The 22,379-nt window shown below is 39.2% G+C and overlaps 1 protein-coding gene across 1 annotated transcript; it reads right to left on the reverse strand.

Annotated features, from left to right (window-relative positions):
- Positions 1–10,784: 10,784 nt before the first annotated feature.
- Positions 10,785–11,726, reverse strand: LOC119253108 (olfactory receptor 2G3-like). The gene has a single exon (XM_037520761.1). The coding sequence runs from the start codon at positions 11,724–11,726 to the stop codon at positions 10,785–10,787; it is 942 nt and encodes a 313-aa protein (XP_037376658.1).
- Between the last annotated feature and the right edge of the window lie 10,653 nt (positions 11,727–22,379).

The following is a 22,379-nucleotide window of genomic DNA, read 5'->3' on the forward strand; positions in this document are numbered from 1 at the left end:
GACCAAAAAAGAAAGCAGGAACACCTATACTTATATCAGATAAAATATATTTCAAACTCAAAAAGGTAAAAAGAGACCCCAACGGTCACTGCATTATGATCAAGGGGACAATACTTCAAGAAGAAACAACACTCGTTAACATATACTCACCACATGAAGGAGCACCAAAATATATCAGACAACTATTGTCATCTTTGAAAACAGACATCAGAGAAAACACATATGTAGTGGGAGACTTCAACACACCACTATCAACAATGGATAGATCAACAAGACAAAAAATAAAGACACTAAAGCTCTAAATAAGGATCTAGAGCACTTGGGCTTAACAGAAATCTACAGAACACTAAACCCAAAAAAATCTGAATACACATTTTTCTCAAGTACACATGAATCATTCTCTAGGATCAATCACATACTGGGACACAAGACAAATATCAACAGATACACCAAGATCGAAATCATCCACAACCGCCTTCATCGAAACCAACCACCTTCTCTGACCATGAAGGTATCAAACTAGAAATAAACCATAAAAAGAAGGCAAGGAACTCTCATACCTCGTGGAGATTGAAACCCTCACTACTGGAAGACCACTGGACTAATGAGGAGATCAAAGAAGAAATTAAAAAATTCTCTGAGTTGAATGACAAGGAGGACACCAATTTCCTAAATGTATGGGATGCAGCAAAAGCATAATAAGAGGAAAATATATAGCAATAGAGGCTCACATCAAGAAACAAGAAAGAACTCAGAGAAACAACCTAATCTCAAAGCTCAAAGAACTAGAAAAGAACAACAACAACAAAAAAAAACCTAAAACCAGTAGAAGAAAGGAAATAATAAAAACCAAAGCAGAAATAAATGAAATCAAAACTAAAAAAAAAAAATCCAAATATCAATGAAATCAAAAGCTGGATCTTCAAAAAAATAAATAAAATAGACAAACCCCTAGCGAGGCTCACAAAAGAAAAATGGGAGAAAGCACAAATAAACAGGATCACAAATGAAAGAGGAGAAATCACAATGGACACAGCAGAAATCAAACGAATAATCAGTAACTACTATGAACAGTTATATGGAAACAATTCCTACAACTCTACAATCACCCAAAGATAGATAAAGAATAAATAGAACACCTAAACAGACCAATTATATGTAGCGAAATTGAAATGGTAATTAAAGACCTCCCCAAAAACAAAACCTGATGAACTTACAAATGAATTCTACCAAACATTCAGAGACGAATTAGTGCCAATCCCTCACAAACACTTGCAAAAAATTGAGAAGGGATAATACCAAACATGTTCTATGAAGCCAACATTACACTAATACCAAAACCAAACAAGGACAACACAAAAAAAGAAAACTACAGGCCAATCTCTCTAATGAACACTCATGCAAAAAATCCTCAATAAAATTTTAGCTATCAGAATCCAAAAATGTATTCCTAAGATAATTCACACGACCAAGTAGGATTCATTCCAGGGACACAAGGATGGTTCAACATCTGAAAATCAATCAACATCATCCAACACATCAAAAAAAGAAATATAAAAACCATGTGTTAATATCAATAGATGCTGAGAAAGCTTTCAACAAAGTACAACACCCATTCATGATAAAAGCCTTTGAAATTCTTGGGATACAAGGAACATACCTCAACATCAAAAAGGCCATATATGACAAGCCAACAGAGAGTATCATTCTCAATGGCGAAAAGTTGAAAGCCTTTCCATTAAGATCTGGAACAAGACAAGGATGTCCACTCTCACCACTGCTTTTCAATATAATACTGGAAGTCCTAGCCAGAGCAATAAGAGAAGGGAAAGACATACAAGGAATCCAAACAGGAAAAGAAGTTAAACTATCACTATTTGCAGATGATATGATAATATGCATAGAGAATCCCAAAAACTCCACAGAAAAACTAATTCAACTAATGAATCAGTTTAGTAAAGTGGCAGGATACAAAATCAACATGCAAAAATCAGTAGCCTTCTTATACACAAATGATAAATCTGAAAAGAAGAAATTTAAAAAAAAACATCCCTTTATTATCAAAACAAACAAACAAAAAAAAACAAATACTTGGGAATAAATCTAACAAAAGAGATAAAGGACCTATACAAAGAAAACTATAAAACACTGTTAGAAGAAATAGAAGTGGACACAAAGAAATGGAAAGACATCCCTGCTCATGGATTGGAAGAATTAGCATCATCAAAATGGCCATCCTACCAAAAGCAATATACAGATTCAATGCTATTCCAATAAAAATTTCAATGACATTCTTCAAAGAAATAGAACAATTATTGATGAAATTCATATGGAAGCACCAAAAACCCCAAATAGCCAAAGCTCTTCTGAAAAAAAAAAAAGAAGGGAATGGAGGCATCACACGCCCAGATTTCAAACTCTACTACAAAGCCATAATCATCAAAACTGTGTGGTATTGGAACAAGAACATACACATGGACCAATGGAACCGAATAGAAAATCCAGAAATAAACCCAGAGATTTACAGCCCACTAATCTTTGACAAAGGAGCAAAGAATATGCACTGGAGCAAAGAAAGTTTGTTCAATAAATGGTGCTGGGAAAACTGGGTTGCTACATGCAAAAGAACGAAGGTTAACCACTACCTCACACTATGCACAAAAACCAATCAAAATGGATTAAAGAACTAGACATAAGACCTCGAACCATAAAATATATAGAAAAAAATATATAGGCAATCACTTCTCGGCCTTTTGGCTAAGATCAAGTGTAAAAATATAGGCAAAACACTACATGATATGCACCTAAAAAACATCTTTACAGACACATCACCCAAAGCAGTGACAGTGAAGGCAAAGATAAACATCTGGGACTACATCAAATTAAAGAGCTTCTGCACAGCAAAAGAGACAATAACCAAAACAAAGAGAAACTCCACCGACTGGGAGAACATTTTGCACACAACACTAATGATAAAGGACTGATCACAAAAATCTACAAAGAGGGCCTTGCCGGTGGCTCAGCGGTTGAGCGCTGGGCTGCGAAACTTTCCTTAGCTTCTGCAGCTCTGGTTCGATCCCCGACCATTCAGGGAGGGTCCCAAATGGTGCGCAGACCTCTCCTGCCATGCCCACTGCTCCCCTCGGCAGTGTATTTCATCAGCCTGCCCGTTCTGCTCCCCACACTGGCTCTGGTGGATTCTCTCATCCTCCCGCACTTCTGACTATACCCAGTGCTTGTATAAAATAAATAAATAAATCTTTAAAAAAAAGTTAAAAAAAATCTGATGAGACTCATACAAAGAGCTGATGAGACTCAACAAAACAAAGGAAATAATCCTGTCAAAAAATGGGCAGAAGAGCTAAAAAGAAACTTCTCCAAAGAGGAAATGCAAATGGCCAACAGACATATGAAAAAATGTTCAACATCACTTGTAATCAGGGAAATGCAAATCAAAACTACAATGAAATACCATCTCACACCAGTGAGAATGGCACATATTAAAAAAACTAGCAACAACAAATGTGGGCGAGGATGTGGAGAAAAAGGAACTCTCCTGCACTGCTGGTGGGAGTACAAACTGGTCCAACCACTATGGAAAGCTGTTTCAAGATTTCTCAGCCTACTAAAGACAGAGCTTCCACATGATCCAGCAATTCCACTCCTAGGTATTTACCCAAAGGACACAGAAACATTAATTCAAAAAGGACATCTGCACCCCTATGTTTATAGCAGCATTACTTTAATAGCTAGGCTATGGAAACAACCCAAATGTCCAAAAATAGATGACTGGATCAAGATGTGGTATATATTCATGATGGAATATTACTCAGCATTCAAAAAAGATAAACTCTTGCAATCTGTGGCAACATGGATGGAGCTAGAAGGGATCATGCTTAGTGAAATAAGCCAGAAAGAAAAAGAAAAATACCAGATGGTCTCGCTCATAGCAGGAATTTAGAAACGCTAAATAATGGACCAGGAAAAATACTAATTATAATAAAGAAAAAATCAAAATCAACAAGCAACTATAAACCAAAGACACACTACAGTTGGGGGGAGAGGAGGGATTAGGGTCAAAATAAGGGGGGTGAAATTGTATGGGGAATATAACCAAAATGAAAATGCATACATTGTGGAAAAATGAAAAATGATGTAAGAATTATATAAAATAAAATATATTAAATATAAAATAATAATAATAAAATAAAATATACACACACAGTCCAATATTGTATTCTTTGATATTGTGACCTCATCTGTTTACAAGAAAACCCCCACATGACTGAGCCCATGTATTTCAAGCTGATGTTGTTCAAGAGTCAACTGTCATTCCACATAGATTAAAAGAAACAGAGCAGCCGGTACACTTCTTCATCTCCAGGCCTGAAGGAGGAGCAGTAGTAGGCTAAGCAGGTGTCTGGCATAAAACTTTCCAGACAGGGAATAGCAGAGACCCTAGAGGAGGGGTATCCTGTGTGTTTGAATAACCTCGAATGGTCAGGAGAGTTGAACAAAGTGAGTCAAGGTGAGATGGAGCAAATGAGGGCAGGGGAGGAAAGAGTCACAGGACCCCCATAGGTCACTGTGAGAACTTAGGCTTTGGCACCGCCTAAAATAGATATTCAGGTCTTAAGCAGAGATATGAGAAGTGGCATGATCCACCTTGTGTTGCTGTGCCTAGAATTCCCAGGATGGGTGGAAGTGATTTGGATAAGTAGATACTGAAATGGCATTCTGGATGAGAGGTGAGGAAGGCTCAGAGCAGGCAGGGTATTGACAACATAAGTGATAAAATTCTGAATATAATTTGATGCTTTGAGGACAGGCTTTCTTGAGGGATGGGATATACGTAGCTATTTTGTCATTTTATCTTGTGTTGTCTCCTCATCCATAGCTTCCTGATCTGGGGATAAGAATTTAGCTTTATTTTGCATAGTATTTCCTTCTTCCTTACACACACACATACACACACACACACACACACACACACACACCCTGATGCCCCAATATCTGAGTTTCATTATACACTAATTTGAAATAACTCACAGATTGCATTATAACAATGATAAAGATAGTTTTCATCCCTAAAATATGGTGTATTGTGATTAAATTTCTTTTTTCACATAATTTTGGTTTTTTTGTTGTTGTTCTTTGAGTTGATAAATACATGTGTATGTGTATTTTTTCCTGTGTTTTTCATTGAAATAGCTCAAAAACAGCTGTAAGGCTCATCTCAAGTGAGTGAACAGGTCAGGTATTCTGTCAGCTGCTCTTTCATGAGGGGAGATGTGCTTGATCTGGATGCTCATCTCCCAGGAAGTATCTTCACAAGCAGGCTTGAGTTGAAGAGGCTAATCTCACCTTTACCCTCATAGGGTCTTTGTAGCTGGCCTGAGAGTTAAATTTGGCATAAGACAGATCAGCAGAAGAAAAGCCTGCACATTACATCACACAAATTCCCCATCATTCCCAGTATTACAAAGACTCAAAGAAATGGTGAAACCTGCTTGCATTAAGCTGAACAAAGAGAGGCATGAGTGGAAAACTGACTAAATAGTTCTCTCTCAGTTGTGTTAAAAGCCAACTGTATAACCAGAAGCTCTGAATCAATTTGCAGGTAAAGAGACATTATAAGAGAAATAAGTAAGAAGGAAAAAGACAAATACCAGTCAATTTAACGAATATGTGTCATAAATAAAAAGGCACAACTAAATCAAAACAAACTCTAGAAATCTCACCCTAAATTGAGGCTACCGAGGGGAGAGAGTAAAGAGGGGAGATGGCACAAAGGACAAGGATGATGGGTGCTGAGGTGGTAGGTGTGTGTGGTAACACACATTTGAAAGGGTGTGAACCTGTACGGCAATCGAGGTCTCCCTGGTGGCACAAGGGGTTAAGATGCAACCAATGAAGCTGTCCACAGCCTCTACAGCAGGAGTTTGATCCCGGGTGGCCAGGGAGCAACCCACATGGTGCAGCAGACCTCTCCTGACTCACCCACTAGTCCCCTCAACTCTGTCCTTAGGTCATTCTGCCTGTTCTGTTGCCCACTCTGTCTCTAGTGAATCGTCTCAACCCCCACACCTCTGGCCTGTACCCCAGCTCTTGTATGCATAAATTAATCTTTAAAATAAAAAAATAAACTACAATCATTTCAAAATATCTGATTTAGTGTCAAAAATATAAACTTCCTGATTGAATGCTTTTCTTATGAAAAATAAGTAAAGACAAGTCATTAAGTCAAACTTATATTTTGAAAACTAAATAGATATTGCAACAATTGTGTAGCATATAGAAGCAACAGGTATTCTGCTGTGGTTTTCTGTTGGTGATGGTAGTGGGAGGGACAAGTACAAGTCATTGCTAACATTGTTTAGATTTGTCAGCACTTGTGATAGCAAAAAGCAGTCTGCTTTTAATTGATTTCCCTATCGTTTTAAACTTTTTTTACAATGCACCCACTCCCCCCATTTTGACTCCTTCTCTCTGCCTGTATTTTCCCAAGATTGTCATCCTCCTGCATTTCTCTGATTTTTTCCTAAACTGCTTCCTTGTCTTTTTCTCAAGTCCCTAAAAAAAAGTCAAGATTATGTTTGAATGTGTATGTCTTTTCAACTCATATTTACCATTCTAATCTTTTTGTTGTTGGTAAGATCACCATCCTTTTTGTATAATTCCAATTAGGTGTCATTATATTTGGTTTGCTTTCACATGAACATGTGCTAAATGGACTCATTAGGAGGATTTCTGTTGTTCTTTTATTCTGATTCTTACCTGTGTCTCTTCTCTCCCCTTACCCCCCATTTATTTTGTCTCATCCTTAGAGGCTTCCTTACTCCAGGGCCTTCACCAGAAGCTCACCATGAATGAGCTTATTGAGAAGATGACGACGGGAAAATCAAGGCATTTCCTGGAACCCTCAGATTACAGTCACTTTTGTGTTGTGTGTAGAGGTCTTTGTTCTCCATAGACAGCACTTCCATTTTCCTGCCAGAGCTATAAGGCTGGCTGCCATTGTTGCAGGGCAGAATGGGGAAAATTGTAGGGAGGAAAGCCCTGAAAGTTGTCAGCACCTGAAAGACACCGCCACCAAGTATCACTCTCTCCTGGTGTAGCTGTCAGAAGGCTCTTGGATTCAACGTTCCTAGGGGTGAATGCGCCTTTATCCACTGTGTTATCAGAAGGACCCCATCTGGTTGTGTGGGCTGAGGGATATCAATCTTTGAGACACATTTTCTTTTTTTGAGAAATACAAAATATACTTATTTATTTGCAGTAACATTGGTTTACAACACTGTATATGCTTTAGGGAGGCAGGCCCACTCTCTTCAAATGTGTGTTACCACATCTCACTCACCGCCAAGCCACCATGGTCTTCTACCAGAGTCCACTGGGCACCCACCATTCCTTGTTGAGGCAGATTTTCAAATTGTTCTGACTTTCGTCTCATTCACAACCTGCCTTCTGACATAACATAGTGCTTACTTTTCTTAAGCTTCATTTACTGCTCCAAACCTGGGCAGAACAAATATTTTTTTATTTTCACTGCCTTCTCACTGCCTTCTCGCTTCCTCGATCCCCTGAAAGCAGATGAGTTTCATCTTTGCTTCTGTAAGTCATTTACTCTCTTCCATTTCCTAGCTTCCAAACGTTTTCCATCTCTTCTCTACTCAGTGCTTTTGCAGTTGTACTTGTGCTTATTGATAATTTGATCTCACATTTAACATAATTTATATGGACTGTAGAAAGGAATGGAAATAAGCATTTTGTTCAATTCACTATGCTCTGGAAACTCTTTTACTTTTAAATTATCACTTAGGTTTCTGGTGATGAGATTAAAATAGTAGAAAATGTGAACCTGAAAAAACATGCTTTAAGTAAAATAACATTTTATTTAATAAAGTGCTATATAGTATAAAAGTATAAGGCACTATTTTTTATTGTTGCTGATATATGTCATTGGAAGCCAGTGATGCCCTCTGCCTTGCCACATTCAGGACATCCTTACCTGGACAGCAATTTTCTTTACTCCACATATTTTGTAGTTTGATCTCCTCATTCATAGAACTACTGAGTTATCAAGAGATCCACCTTTATAGGTCTCAAATGCATAGACATTTGATATATTTGGCCTTTTGTTTAATTTTTTCACCTATTCTGGCCTTAAATTGGCTTGTTAGTTATTTCATTAATCATGAAATTTATTTCACAGGAATATTATCTATTACTTTTGCAAAGTGCTCATATTTTCTAATTCTTCAAGGTTATAAATGTAGAGCAAAGCATAAGTTATTGATTGTGTGTATAATGAAGAAGTCATCGAAAATTCTTAAGGGCATAGATCACAGGTCTATTTTTCCCATATAAATATATTATTGGCTGAGTTTCATTTTGAGGAATTAAGTAAAATGATATCAGAATTTAAAAAAAGATGACTGTGAGGGTAATAGAAAGAGATGTCTTGTAGTTATAAAAACTCAATTTAAACAAATGGATAATTATACAAATGAGTAAGGGATCAGGTTGATGCAGCTCAAAAAGGGATTTGCCACTCAGGATGCATCTGATGTTGTTGTAGTAGATGACTCCAGATTGTAGATTATGAAGTAAATGCTATGACTACATGAGGATGTTATATAGTGTCTAGATAAGGATATCTTTCTTCAGAGTTTGTGAGGAATACTTTTTTTCCCAGACTCTAGAAATGCAAAACTAGAGATGCTAAAGCAAGACTAAATATTATAACTGAATCACAGTCATTATATCAGTTGAGTTAAATCATTAGATCACAGTAGAATAATTACAATTCATTTGTCTATGACAAAATGCATATTTAATCAAACAACTAACATTCTGTCAGGTGTCAAAAGCAGAACCTCATTTGATTTTCACAGGTGAGTTTAGGAGAGTAGTAATAGTACACTACTTACTACCCACATAATGTATTTCTAAAACAATAAGTATGTTTATATTTGCCATCAATTTCATGCAGTTTAACACCATGGTTATTACCAAGTTCAAAAGAGTTTGTTAATGATGACGGGCATTTCCTGTTCTTATTATATGCCTTCTGTCTCCTAAAATACCCATAACAAATCTTTGATGTACTCACCATTTCAGAAACAGAGAAACTGAGGGTCAGAGATACTAACTAATTACCTATAGCTATGCAAATGATAAATGAATGAGGAGATGAGATTTGGATACTTCAACACTATTATCAGCAGTCAAGCAAGTGTGTCATGCCTTCTCTAAGTTAGTGGAAAAGTAAATCACTTGATTTTTCCATATTATAAAGGCCAAAGAATGGATTGACTTATTTTCCTCTATTTTCTGGTGATTGTAATTTCATTCAGATCTAAGTTTAATGGATAAGGAATTCCTGAGTAAGAATTTGTATTTGTACAATTAAAAATAATAAGTATGGATTAGGGGGAACTAATCTGATCAGAAGATTAGAAGAAAGGAAAGATGCTATTGATATTTACAGATTACTTCCTGCCAGCTGTTTTACTTATATGACCTATTCAGTCTTTTAATTAACATAATAATAAAGCCCACTCATTTTATTCCCTAAATAAAGCTGGATACCTAAAATATTTAATAAAACTTGCTGAATCTCCAAACGAATGTTGTGGAAAAAAAACTCAGTTCTCAATTCTCTGGTCAAACACCTCTACTTTAGGTCCTTGCTGGTGGCTCAGGCGGTTGAATGCAGTGCTGTGAAACTGTCCACAGTCTCTGCAGTGCCAGTTTGATCCCCACTGGCTGCGGAACAACCAACATGGGCAGCAGACCTCTCCTGTCTTGCCCACTGCTCCTCTCAGCAGTGTATTTTGGTCAGTCTGCATGTTCTGTTCCCCACTCTGTGTCTGTAAATCCTCTTACCCTCCCACACATCTGGCCTGTTCCCTGGTTCTTGTAGAAATAAAATAAATCTTTAAAAAAAATACCTCTACTTTACCCCTCTAGGCAAATGAAAGCTTTGTGATTGAAAACTGGAACTTTTTTTTTAGAGGGGGTGTTTTTACACATTATTAGTTATTTTGTTGAGAAGGGATAAAATATAGAAGCAGATCATATGAAGGAGCAGAAAAGAATGAATGAAATTTGTGGAGTGAAGGAAGAATTAAAGGAAAACAGTAAGAAAACAATGAAGAAGAGTGAAAGGAAAATAAAAAGAAAGAAATGGAAGGAAAACAAACCATAAAAGGAGAAAACAATATGAAAAGGAGTGATTAAAGATGGGAAAGCTAAATAAAAACAGAAAAGAGGGCCTCCTTTGTGGCACAAGGGGTTAAGACACAAGCTATCCACGGCCACTGCAGCATGAGTTCAATCCCTGGCCAGGGAGCTACCCACATGGCGCAGCAGACCTTTCCTGACTCACCCATTGCTCCCCTCAACAGGTGTTTCAGTCAATCCCCCTGTTCTGTTCCCCACGCTGTCTCTCATGAATCCTCTCACTCCCACATCTCTGGCCTGTCCCCCAGTTCTATGCATAAATAAATGAATCTTAAAAAAAAAGACAGCAAAGAAAGGAGGACAAGAAACAGGGTGACATGATCAATAGAATTTAAAGGATTTGGAGACAGGGTCCAGTCCAAGTCTGGAAAGGACTGCAGAGGACAGATAGCTCTCAAGTTAAGAAACATACAATTGTGCAGACTGAGAAGATGACATCCACTCCTAATAGGACGATAAAGCTCTTCAGTGGAGGAATATCCAAGATGACCTTCAGCTTCTTTTTGTCACAAAACCTGAACAATGTGTGCTCTGCCTCATTGTTTTGAGCCCTTGTCTCTGTAAAATAGTCTCCTCAGTGCTCCCTTCACATCTTTATTCCTCAGCGTGTAGATGAGAGGATTGAGTGTTGGAGTCACTACTGTGTAAAACAGGGAGATAAATTTCCCATGAGAATGGGAAAAGGAGCTGTTGCGTTGGCCATAGATGAGGAGAGCAGTCCCATAGAAGAGAGACACTACCGTCAAGTGGGATCCGCATGTCCCCAGGACTTTGCGCCAGGCCTGGGCTGACTTGATCCTTACAACTGCCCTGACTATTAATCCATAAGACATCACTATCAATGATAAGGGCAAGTAGAGCAAGACTAATGAAGTGGTGAATACTTGGACCTCGTTGGCGTGGACATCCACGCAGGCAAGCTTAATCATTGAGGGAACCTCACAGAAGAAATTATAGATGCGCCGGTGTCCACAGCGAGGCAGCCGGAGGGTGATAGTACAGTGGATGAGAGAGTTTCCTATTCCACACAGCCACGCCAGCCCTGTCAGAGCCTTGCACACCCTGGGGTTCATCACAGTGGCATAGTGCAGAGGTTTGCACACAGCAGCATAGCGGTCAAAAGCCATGACCACCAGCAGAACACACTCAGCAGAGCCTGTTGCCAGGAACACATAGAGCTGAACCACACAGCCCAGGACTGTGATGGTCTTGGCTGGTCCCCTGAGGTTCCACAGCAACTGTGGGACAACACTGGTGGTAAAGCAGAGATCAGCTAAGGAGAGGTGACTGAGGAAGAAATACATGGGTGTTTTGAGTTTAGGGTCGATGGAGGAAATCAGAATAATGACTGCATTTCCCACTAGCGTCAATAGGTAGGACACCAACACCAAGACGAAGAGTATCTTTTCCAGGTGTGGCTGGTCGGAGAAGCCCACCAGGATGAAGTCCCCCTTGGCACTGCTATTGGTGATGTCCATTACCTGTTCAGAGAGTATTAGAGGAGCTTAGAAAGAAGGTGCTGTTTGGCCACTGGTCACAATACCGACCATTTCAAAGAACTCTTGAAACACTCAGTCTGAGAAATTGCATCCATCATTGTGGCTTGCTGGCCACTGCCTTGCAGGACAGGCAGATGATGACATTGTAACACCCTCCCAAGGGAGGGTGGAGCTGAGCAGGGATGAAGAGAAGCTGGAAAGGAGACTGTAGAAGGATGGAAGGAGGATGGAGAGTGAGAAGGAGACCTGGAGGAGGCACAGACATTTGAAGAGGCTGCACTTGCTTCTTGGTTTTGAACTGGTGGAAACAGATATGGGTGAGAGACCCATGGGGAGGATAACAATGGCTGCTTTCATCGATTTTGATTTTTCTCTTTTCCTTCCAGATTTATCTGGCCATTTCTGCCCCTCTCCTATGGTTCCCCACCTGTAGATACCTGCTACTTGTGGCAGGCTTTTAGGCCTCACTGACCCTGCTTTGGGCCAACCCTATTTGACTAGGCATTTACCCATAGAGGATGAGTAACTTTGGATGTTTGGTTTGGAAGCTTTATCTTACTTATTTCTTTGTTGCACACTAATTGTATTAAAGTTCCTTTCCATTAAAGTTCTTACCCACTAGAGTGTGTTTTTTTCTTGATGTGGCGGATGGCAGAACCTGTTTAGAGCAGGCAGGTTTGGGTATTTTGGGGGCCCCTCTCCCTGCCCTGAACAACATGAACAACAGGACTCTGGACAGGAAGACATAGGAAGACTAAATAGGAAAGAAGAAACTTCTCGCAGATAACAAGGATGAAACAGATAAAATTTATCACAGAAAAAAATTAAGAAGGAAGAAGGACAAAGAAAGTACGATGATTGAAAATGTGTTCAGTTAGTTCATAGCTCATGACAAAGCTTCATTTTAAATGGCAATAAACAAAGTAATGAGAGTGTAGATTTAATGATAAATGTAAATAACTTTCAGTTCTCTACAAATAAGCTTGAATTGGGCATTTTTTTCAAAAATTTGTCTTCCATAAATGATACTTTCTGGAGATAATAGAGGTTATTTTTGTGAAACAGTTAGCCTAGAAAGTAATAATAGGAGCATTCACTTCTAAGCATTGAGGGATTGTGCACACATAATCTCAAAAGTATATATTAGTTAAATAATTTTGTCCACAGCACATCATGATGCAAGTCCATGCAATAATTGCAGAAAATGAACTCATTATATACTTCTGTGTGGTGTTATAGAAAGGACACAGGGTTCAGGTCCCCTATATTGAATGAAAAGTTTGAATCTGAAAAGAGGAATGAGAATCAGGTGAAGGAGGAATATAGGTCTCACTCATAGCAGGAATCTAGGAAACCTAAATAAGGGACCAGGAAAAAGTAATAACTATAAGAAAGAAAAAAAAAAACAAAATCAACAAACAGCTATGAACCAGAGATACACTATGGGGGCAGGGGCCGGGAAAGGAGAGATTGGGGTCAAAATAAGGGGGTTGCAACTGTTTGGGGAATACAAAAATAAAATTTAAAAAAAGAAAGAAAAAGGAGGAATAAGGAATGTAGATGTATGAAGGAGGCTGTCTCAAGGTACATGATACTTATTAGAATTTCTTCTTCTAATAGAGAAATAGTTTTTCTGAAATCCCAGTTATAAAAGCAATGACTATGTTAAATATTCAATATAGTCACTCATACAAAGCACATTCGTAAGACTGTCACTGTATTTCATGTTTGAAACAAGCACACACTTCAAAAAAATAAATAAAAATAAATAAATAACATTTCGGTTCTCTGCAAATAAGCTTGAATTGGGCATTCTTTTTTCAAAAATTTGTGTTCTATGAATGACACCTTCTGGAGATGATAGAGGTTATTTCTGTGAAACATTTAGCCTAGAAAGTAGTAATAGTAGCATTCACTTCTAAATGTTGAAGGATTATGCACACATAATCTCAAAAGTAAATATTAGTCAAGTAGCTTTGTGCACAGCGCTTCTGATGCAAGACCATTCAATGAAAGCAGAAATTGAACTCATTATATCCTTCTGTGTGGTATTATAGAATGGTCTCAAGATTCAGGTCCCCTATATTGAATGAAAAGATGAATCTGAATGGAGGAATGAGAATCAGGGAAAGGAGGGTTGTAGGTGAATGAACAAGGCTGTCTCAAGATACACGATACTTACTAGAATTTCTTCTTCTAATAGAGAAATAACTTTTCTGAAACTCCAGTTATAAAAGCAATGACTATGTTAAATATTCAATATAGTCACTCATACAAAGCACATTTCCACAACTATCACTGTATTTCATCTTGGGACAAACACGCACTTTCTACACATCATCAGTAAAATCACTCAGTCTCAAAATGTTTCCCTAGTAGGCAACTGTAGAATAGAATTTACTTTCTTAATTGTTATGCAAATTAACAAAAAAGGTAAAATAAAATTAAGCTGTTCTCATGATTGTAATCAAATGATCTAATCAAATGATTATACCTAATATTTTTACTTTTTTTTTTAAATGATACTTAGCAGAATTCCATGGAAACAAAATGAGATCAGGGGTCTGGACATTCAACATATCAGCATGAAGACACTGAACGTTCTCTCATAATAGTGAAAGAGGAATATAATAGTAGGTGAAAGTATAAAAGGACCACTAAGGAGCAAACCAGTTTACACATATTTCTCCTAATTCTAATAAATGCACTCACAATTATATGCATACACATCCATGCACACAAACACACACAGTCATCATCCTCCCATTCTCTCATTGAAGGTCAATTCTCATTCATTTCACCACCTTGAAAAAAAAGTCATATTCTCATTCAAATGAATAATATAAAAGCCAGATGTGCTGATATCTGTAGTTCTGCTTCAGGTTCTACTTTGCCTTCCCAGTCAAAGGGGAATTTCCCCTGTTGCCCCCCATACTTGCACACTATTGATACCAAATGCTGGCCTCAGTTTCCCTCAGCCAATAAAAGGAAACAGTTTGAGGAAAAGGAAAGTGGTTTAATTTGTTGACAAATGAGGAAGGCAGCAGACTCATGTCTGAAAGACAGCCGCCCTGCTCTTTAGCAGAAGGTAGGGGTATTTATACAAACCGAAAAAAAGGGAGATGGGCTATGGTCTGCAAAAGGGAGGGAAGGGGTCAGCACAGAGACAGGAGTGCACCAGCTTGCTTTTCTCCAATATCTGATGTTTAACTCCCTCTTCCTTGAAATGCAGGAGGACTTGTTATCTAAAGACAAACCTGTCAAACAAGGGGGTAATTGCAAGAAATATGAAGGAAAGACAAACTTGTTAATGCTTATCTGGGAGACCAGTCATAAAGAAGGCAAACTTGTTAAATAAGGGGGAAATTGCAAGAGATGGGGGAAGACAAACTTTTTAATTCTTAGAGACCAATCATTTGTAAATGCATCACTATCTCAACATAAATGCCACAAGAAATCAATTTGCAGTTTTGAACTAGTTCCTTATTTATAAAAAATCTGTTATCTTATTTAAGATTGCAGTAAGTTTGTATTCCACATGATGTAGAATTGAATGATAGTTTATCCTATGACCACCCCATTCAGAGGTAATCACTTAAAACCTGAGTCTAAATTTACCATTAAGAGTCATAGGCATGACACAGATGGGAAGCCAAGGCATGCATACAAGTGAGAAAGGCAAGAGAGAGGAAGTTTGCCACCTTCTTTTGCACACAGAACATCATTTTAACATAGAAAAGAACTTGGAGCCATAGGGTTCCAATTATTGTTACCTTGAAATGAGGAGTCAGTGGCTGAGGTCCACGTACTGCTTGCAGGGCTGTTATTGGAGTGGAGATCCCTGAAGATCAGCTCATCTGGAGAGACTGGAGAGGACAGAGGGCACTGAATCAGAAAAGATGCCAGGGACATGGTTCTCCCAATTGGCAATTAGTACCAGGCTCTGTAGTATCCACAGAATTGTCCCTGGAGATCATTCTGAAAGAAAAATGACTGCCCCTCTAACCTTACAATGTTGTTTAAATCTATAGCAAATCACAGAGATATTTAACTTCTGTCCTCACAATCTCCCGCCATTGAGTTGCTGTCACATTTCTGTCATCATCAATGTTAAATTTGTAACAGCATTAATACACCATGTATTATACAAACAGGTACATATGTATTATGTCTGTGCCTGTTGACTAATAATTTCAAATTCTTTTCATCACAGCTAAATTTCTGTCACCTTGTCCTTTCATCATGTCTACCTTGCAAACTGTAGGTCTAGAACATTTTAGCAGAGGCTTCTTCCTCAATAGTATAGACAAACATATGCCACTGGACATAAAAAAGAAATTATTTTTAATATTTTATTTTATATAATTCTTACATCATTTTTCATCTTTGCACAATGTATGCATTTTCATTTTGGTTATATTCTCCATACAATTGCAGCCCCCCCTTATTTTGACTCTAGTCCTTCCTTTCCCTGCCCCTCCTTCTCCCCCGCCCATAGTGTGTATCTGGTTTACAGTTGCTTGTTGATTTTGATTTTTACTTTGTATTGATTAGTCTTTTTCCTTGTCTCTTGTTTAGGTTTTCTAAATTCCTGCTATGAGTGAGACCATCCAGTATTTTTCTTTTTCTTTGCGACTTATTTTGCTGAGCATGATCCCTTCTAGCTCCATCCATGTTGCTGCAAACTGCATGTGTTTATCTTTTTGATTGCTGAGTAATATTCCATTGTGTATATATACCTACTAAACATAGAGCTTCCATATGATCCAGCAATTCCACTCCTAGGTATTTACCCAAAGGACACAGAAACATTAATTCAAAAGGGCACCTGCACACCTATGTTTATAGCAGCACTGTTTACAATAGCTAAGCTATGGAAACAACCCAAATGCCCAAAAATAGATGACTGGATCAAGAAGATGTGGTACATAGACAACAAATTAAATTGGAATACGTCATTAAAAAATGCTTGATCTTTCTTAGTTTTAAGTGGATCCTTGTTTCTGCTCAAGTGTGGCTTCATGTGTTCTGTTTGTCTCTCCCATTTCCATGGCACATTTTCAACAATTTCTTAAATTCCCCCCACCCTGTATCCCACATCTTTCCAAACAGATTCTCTTGTATTCTAACTACCAAAATAAAACAGTGGGCTTAAAAGAAGACTTCTTTGACATTCCCCTGCCACCTGTAAAATAACCTATCTATACTATTCTTGAACCAATATATTAAGGAAAATCTTTTGTCTGAGAAAAATCCTTCTTCCAAGATTTTGAGTCTTGATGGACATTTAGGTTGTTTCCATAACTTGGCTATAGTAAATAAAATGCAGTGAACATAGGATTACAGATATCCCTTCAAATTAGTGATTTTGTGTTGAGTAGATGCATAGGAGTGGATTGCTGGTAGATCTAGTTTTTAAATCTTAGGAACCTTCATACTATTTTCCATAGGTGCTGGACCAGTCTATATTCCAACCAACAGCTACTTTTTTCCACTTACTTGCCAATGTTTATTGTTTCTGGATTTTGTGATTGCTTGTTTGTTTGTTTGTTTGTTTGTTTGTTTGTTTGTTAATATGGGCCATTCATAGTGGAGTGAGGTGATATCTCATTATGGTGACCATTTGCATTTTCCTCATGATAAATGAAGTTACACATTTTTTGTATATATGCTGGTCATCAGTCTATCTTCCCTGCAGAAGTGCCTATTTAGGCCTCTGTCAATAACTTTAATTGTATTTTTTTGACATGTATAAGTTCTTTATAAGATCTTAAATAATAACCCTTTGTCAGATGTGTGATGTGCAAATATTTTCCCCCATTGAGTAGATTTTTTATTTAAATGATAATTTCTTTCACTTTCTAGGTTCACATGGTCCCATTGTTTATGTTTGCCTTTGATTTTCTTACCACTGGGGTTGAGGCTCCAAAGACATCCCTGAAGCCAGTGTTGTAGTATGTTTTACTTAAGTCTTCTCTAATGTATTTTATAGTTTTGTCTTTTTTTTAATTATCAGTGATAATTTTTATTTAAGATTTATTTATGGATGATCATTTTTAGTAAAGATTTATTTTTATTTATGTATGCATACAAGCACTAAGATGACTCATCATAGATAGATTTAGCAGCCAAACAGATGGATCTACTAAAATACAGTGCTTGGGGAACAGTGGGTGAGACAGGAGAGGTCTCCTGTATTGTATGGGTCAGCTCCCTGGCCAGGGAGCAAATAAACTCAGCCATCAGTGGCTGATGATAACTTGATAGCTCTGAGACTTTAACCTCTGTAGCAGCAGGGAGGCCCTATTGTTTCCAGTCTTACATCAAAGACTTTTATCCATTTTGATTTAAGTTTTGTGTATGATGTCAGAGCATGGTCTCATTCCTTTTTTCTGCATGTGGCTAACCAACTGTCCCAGCACCATTTGTTGAAGAAACTTTCCTATCTCCATTGTGTGATCTTGGTTCCTTTGTCATACACTCACTGCCCATGTAAATGTGGGTTTCTTTCTAGACTCTCAATTCTGTGTAAGAGGTAGAATTTTGTGAAATCAGTGAGTAACAGAATTTACACTGGCATATATTATGAGTGAAGGAAGCTGAATACTAGGTAAAGATAAGGGAATTAATAACCTTAATAAGTTAGTGGTCTATGCTTAGTTTGGGGAGCTGGAGGCCATCAGATAACTTTCAAGTGAGAGGATGGAAAATTGGATTTTCTCTCTGACTATTGTGAACTGGGAGAAATTACATGAGACTTGATTTAAAAATATATCATCAACAAGCCAGTTTCACAAGTCACCTTGAGTCAACCCATACCCACTGCCAAAGTTATTAAGAAAAGGTGCATAGTAGGTTGTCATACAAGTTCATGGTTTCCAATTAGCCTTAAGTGTTGTCTGTGGTCATCTTTATCATCCCTGCTCAGAGTACCCTCAAAAATCTTACCATTCCACAAGCTTCACAGACCATCAATGTGCCCACCTTGTCATCACACAGATCACCATCTTCTGCTGAATGTATTGTTTCTTTCAGGTTTTCCTCAAATAAACTTGTGTTTTCATGGTGAACTTTAATGTGAAGGAAATACAGCATGGTATTTCCCAATCATTATCAATCTGGATTTGCTGAGTTAGGAATGGATCATTCAACATCAAGTTGCTGATATCTTTGAACCAGTTTTTTCTGTTTTCCTTGGGGCCCTTAAAAGTTCAAGTTAAATAATTCCCAGAAAACAGTTATGTGAATCATTAAGTCCCTGAAACCTAAATTTGTCACTACCAAGATAAAACAGTGGTCTCCAAAAGGAGATTTCTTTGACTTTTTCCTGCCACCTCTGAAATCCATTATCCTAGTCATCCTTTGTACTTTTCTTCAGGATGGAGGGAACCTCTTTTTATCCTAGAATAATCCTTCTTCCATGATTTTATTTTTTTCAAGATTTTATTTATTTATTTATACAAGAACCAGGGTACAGGCCAGATGCGCAGGAGGGTGAGAGGATTCACCAGAGACAGTGTGGGGAACAGAACAGGAAGACTGATGAAGTACACTGCTGAGGAGGGCAGAGGGCGCGACAGGAGAGGTCTGCAGCACCATGTGGGACCCTCGCCTGCTGGCCGGGATCAAACCAGCACTGCAGAGGCTGCGGACAGCCTCACAGCACTGCATTCAACCACCTGTGCCACTAGGGGAGGCCCTTCCAAGATTTTAAGTTCAGGTAAAAACTCACGTGCATACAGTTACCAGGCAGGTAGTAATAGTGACTGAGAGGATCATATACAAGATGTAACGCAAGTCTGCATGACAACGAACACCTAGGTGAGGACTATAACCTATAATAAAAACTGGTGTGAACACTGACCAATCTTATATAGTATATGCACCGTTGGAGGAAACCACTGCTCAGATCCAGCTAAATGAACTTCTATATATTAACCTTAGAACTGAAAACTATTCAGAATTCCTAAGAGAATCTGGGTTCTTATAAAACCCTCTTGATGACTTTCACTAAGTTTTTTTTTTTTTTAAGATTTATTTATTTATGCATGCAAGAACTGGGGTACAGGCCCAGCTCATCAGAGGATTCATCAGAGACAGAGTGGGGAACAGAACAGGCAAACTCTCTGAAATACACTGCTGAGGGGAAGTATGAGCAGGTCAGGAGAGTTCTGCTGTGCCTTGTGGGTAGCCCCCTGGCTGGGAATCATACTCATGCTGCAGTAGCTGTGGATGGCTTCACAGTGCTGTGCTTAACCCCTGTGCCACCAGGGAGGCCACACTAAGTTTTTATATGCAAAAACTGTTTATACTTGGAAAAGAATTCTTACAAAATAAGCACATCTTGATCAAGAAATAAAATGTAGGAGGCGGGTCAACAGGGCAGTGAGGAGACACTGCGAGTAAGATCTCCCATTAAAAAAAAAGTTAATAGGGAGGAAAAGCAGCAGGTCCTGGTGAGAACTGGGACACAGACGATAAACGGACGACTCCAGCAAACTACCTGAAGAAGAAAGTTTCCATAAAAGAGGACTAGAAGGGAGGAAAGCTCAGAACCCTGCACCCTCCCCCACCCACAAAGTCGGCAATCTCCAACCAACAGAAAGGAGGAAAAAACAAACTAAAACGACCAACAAGAACAAACTGCGCATCAAGCAGGACTGTGAGTGGAAAGGAACTATTTCAGCCACCACACCCCATGAACTGGAGCTGTGGAGAACCCTGCAGGATTCGCCGCAGAGGTGAGCGAACGGCTCCAGGTGCCATTAGAGAAAAACAGAGACCCCCGGAGACCTGCACACAGCCCCGGGCCAGCTGGTAAGCTTGCGCGGAAAAGCAGCATGCTTGAAAAGCAAACATGGATTGCGGCTGCCCAGATCCCCACGCCTGCGACCTAAGCTTGCGGGGAGATGCGTGGGTGCCCTCACTGAGGTGAAAGTCCCTCACTGAGTAATCAGGAACCAGGCGCCCAGGCACGGGAACAGGGTGCAAAAGGAGCCATTTCTGCGGACACTGAACTGGGCTATAGCCCGCGTCCTGGACCTGAGGGCTTTGGAACCCACGCTTCTGTGCGTGGGTTCTCCACAACGGTGGGGCACAAGGCAGACACAGCACCCCAAGGCCGTTGAGGTTTTCCCTACCATTCACGCTCTGTTCCCTGTCCCACGGGGTAAAAAAAAACAGCGGCCCAAGGACAATAGGAGAGATCTCTAGCACCACCTAGCGACCAGAAAAAAAGTCACTAATACCCCATAGAACAGGGACCTTTCTTCAGAAAAGACTGTTTGAAACCAGCAGAAGGCTCCTGGAGGAGCCAGTGGCCAGCTAGGAAGTTAGCCCACGCAAGGCCCCTTCCGACCAGCAGTCTGAGCCCACAGGGGGAGCGGGCACGCACGGCTAGGGCAGACCAGGTGCGCAGAAGAGTGTGCCTGAGACCAGACGCACAGGGAGTGCGTCCCACATCGCCATTTTAGAACAGGGACATTTCTTCAGTAAAAACTGCCTGAAACCAGCAGAAAGCTCCCTCAGGAGCCAGAGGTGAGCGGGGAAGTTCGCCCACATCAGGCCACTTCAGGCCTGCAGTAAAAGCCCAGAGGGGGAGCGGGAACCCACAGCTGGGGCAGACCAGGCGCACAGGGGAGTGTGTCCCCACATCGGCATTTTAGAACAGGGACCTTTCTTCAGTAAAGACTGCTTGAAACCGACAGATGGCTCCAGGAGGAGCCAGAGGGGAGTGGAGAAGTTCACCCAAGATGCCGGCCAGTCACAGCAACACAATGTCCCAATGCATATGAAAAATTAGAAAACAGAGAGTAAGCAGTAGAACAACCACATGCAACCTAACAATTTCTCAGGAAAAATCACACCACAAAAAAGAAAACCACCCCCCAGATTGCAACGACAGTGACAGAACTCATAAAGGAAAACAATGATATGAGAAAAATAATCAACGATCAGAAGAATGAAATTGAGTCCCTAAAGGGGGAAGCAAAAGAAACTCAGGTGATCAAAGAATTAATGGAGGAACTAAAGAACTCTGGGGAAAGCAATGAAAGCAGAATAGATGAAATGGAAGAACGAAGAGTACTCTTGAAGACACAGAATTAAAAAGAACCAAAACAGAAAAGGAAAGAGAAGTACGAAGGAAAAAGAACGAAGAAAGACTTCGGGAACTATCTGACTCCATGAGGAAAGGAAATATAGAGTTATAGGAATCCCAGAAGGAGAGGAGAGAGATGTAGGAACAGAGAAAATATTCCAGGAGATAATTGAAGAGAACTTCCCAAATGTGAAGAAGTAGCTGAAAATTGATTTACAAGAAGCAAGAAGAAGACCAAACTTCCACGACAAAAGGAAAAACACAGCAAGACACATAATAGTAAAGCTCCCAAGAATCCAGGACAAGGAAAAAATAATGAAGCTGGCAAGAGGGAAGAAACAGATAACATTCAAAGGAAAACACATCAGGCTGACATTGGACTTCTCTGAAGAAACATTACGGGCAAGGAGAGAGTGGAGGGACATAGTCAACAGACTCCAAGAAAACAGATGCCAACCAAGAATACTCTATCCCGCAAAGCTCTCCTTCCTCTATGAAGAGAGAATATGGACCTTCCCAGACAAAGAGAAACT

Source organism: Talpa occidentalis, unplaced genomic scaffold (genome assembly GCF_014898055.3).
Source record: "Talpa occidentalis isolate TD23 unplaced genomic scaffold, MPIMG_talOcc4v2.1 talOcc4.2, whole genome shotgun sequence".
NCBI classification, from domain to species: Eukaryota; Metazoa; Chordata; class Mammalia; order Eulipotyphla; family Talpidae; genus Talpa; species Talpa occidentalis.

Bases quoted from the DNA above. Each gene is read 5' to 3' on its own strand.
- LOC119253108 (XM_037520761.1), bottom strand. From the start codon at position 11,726: ATGGACATCACCAATAGCAGTGCCAAGGGGGACTTCATCCTGGTGGGC.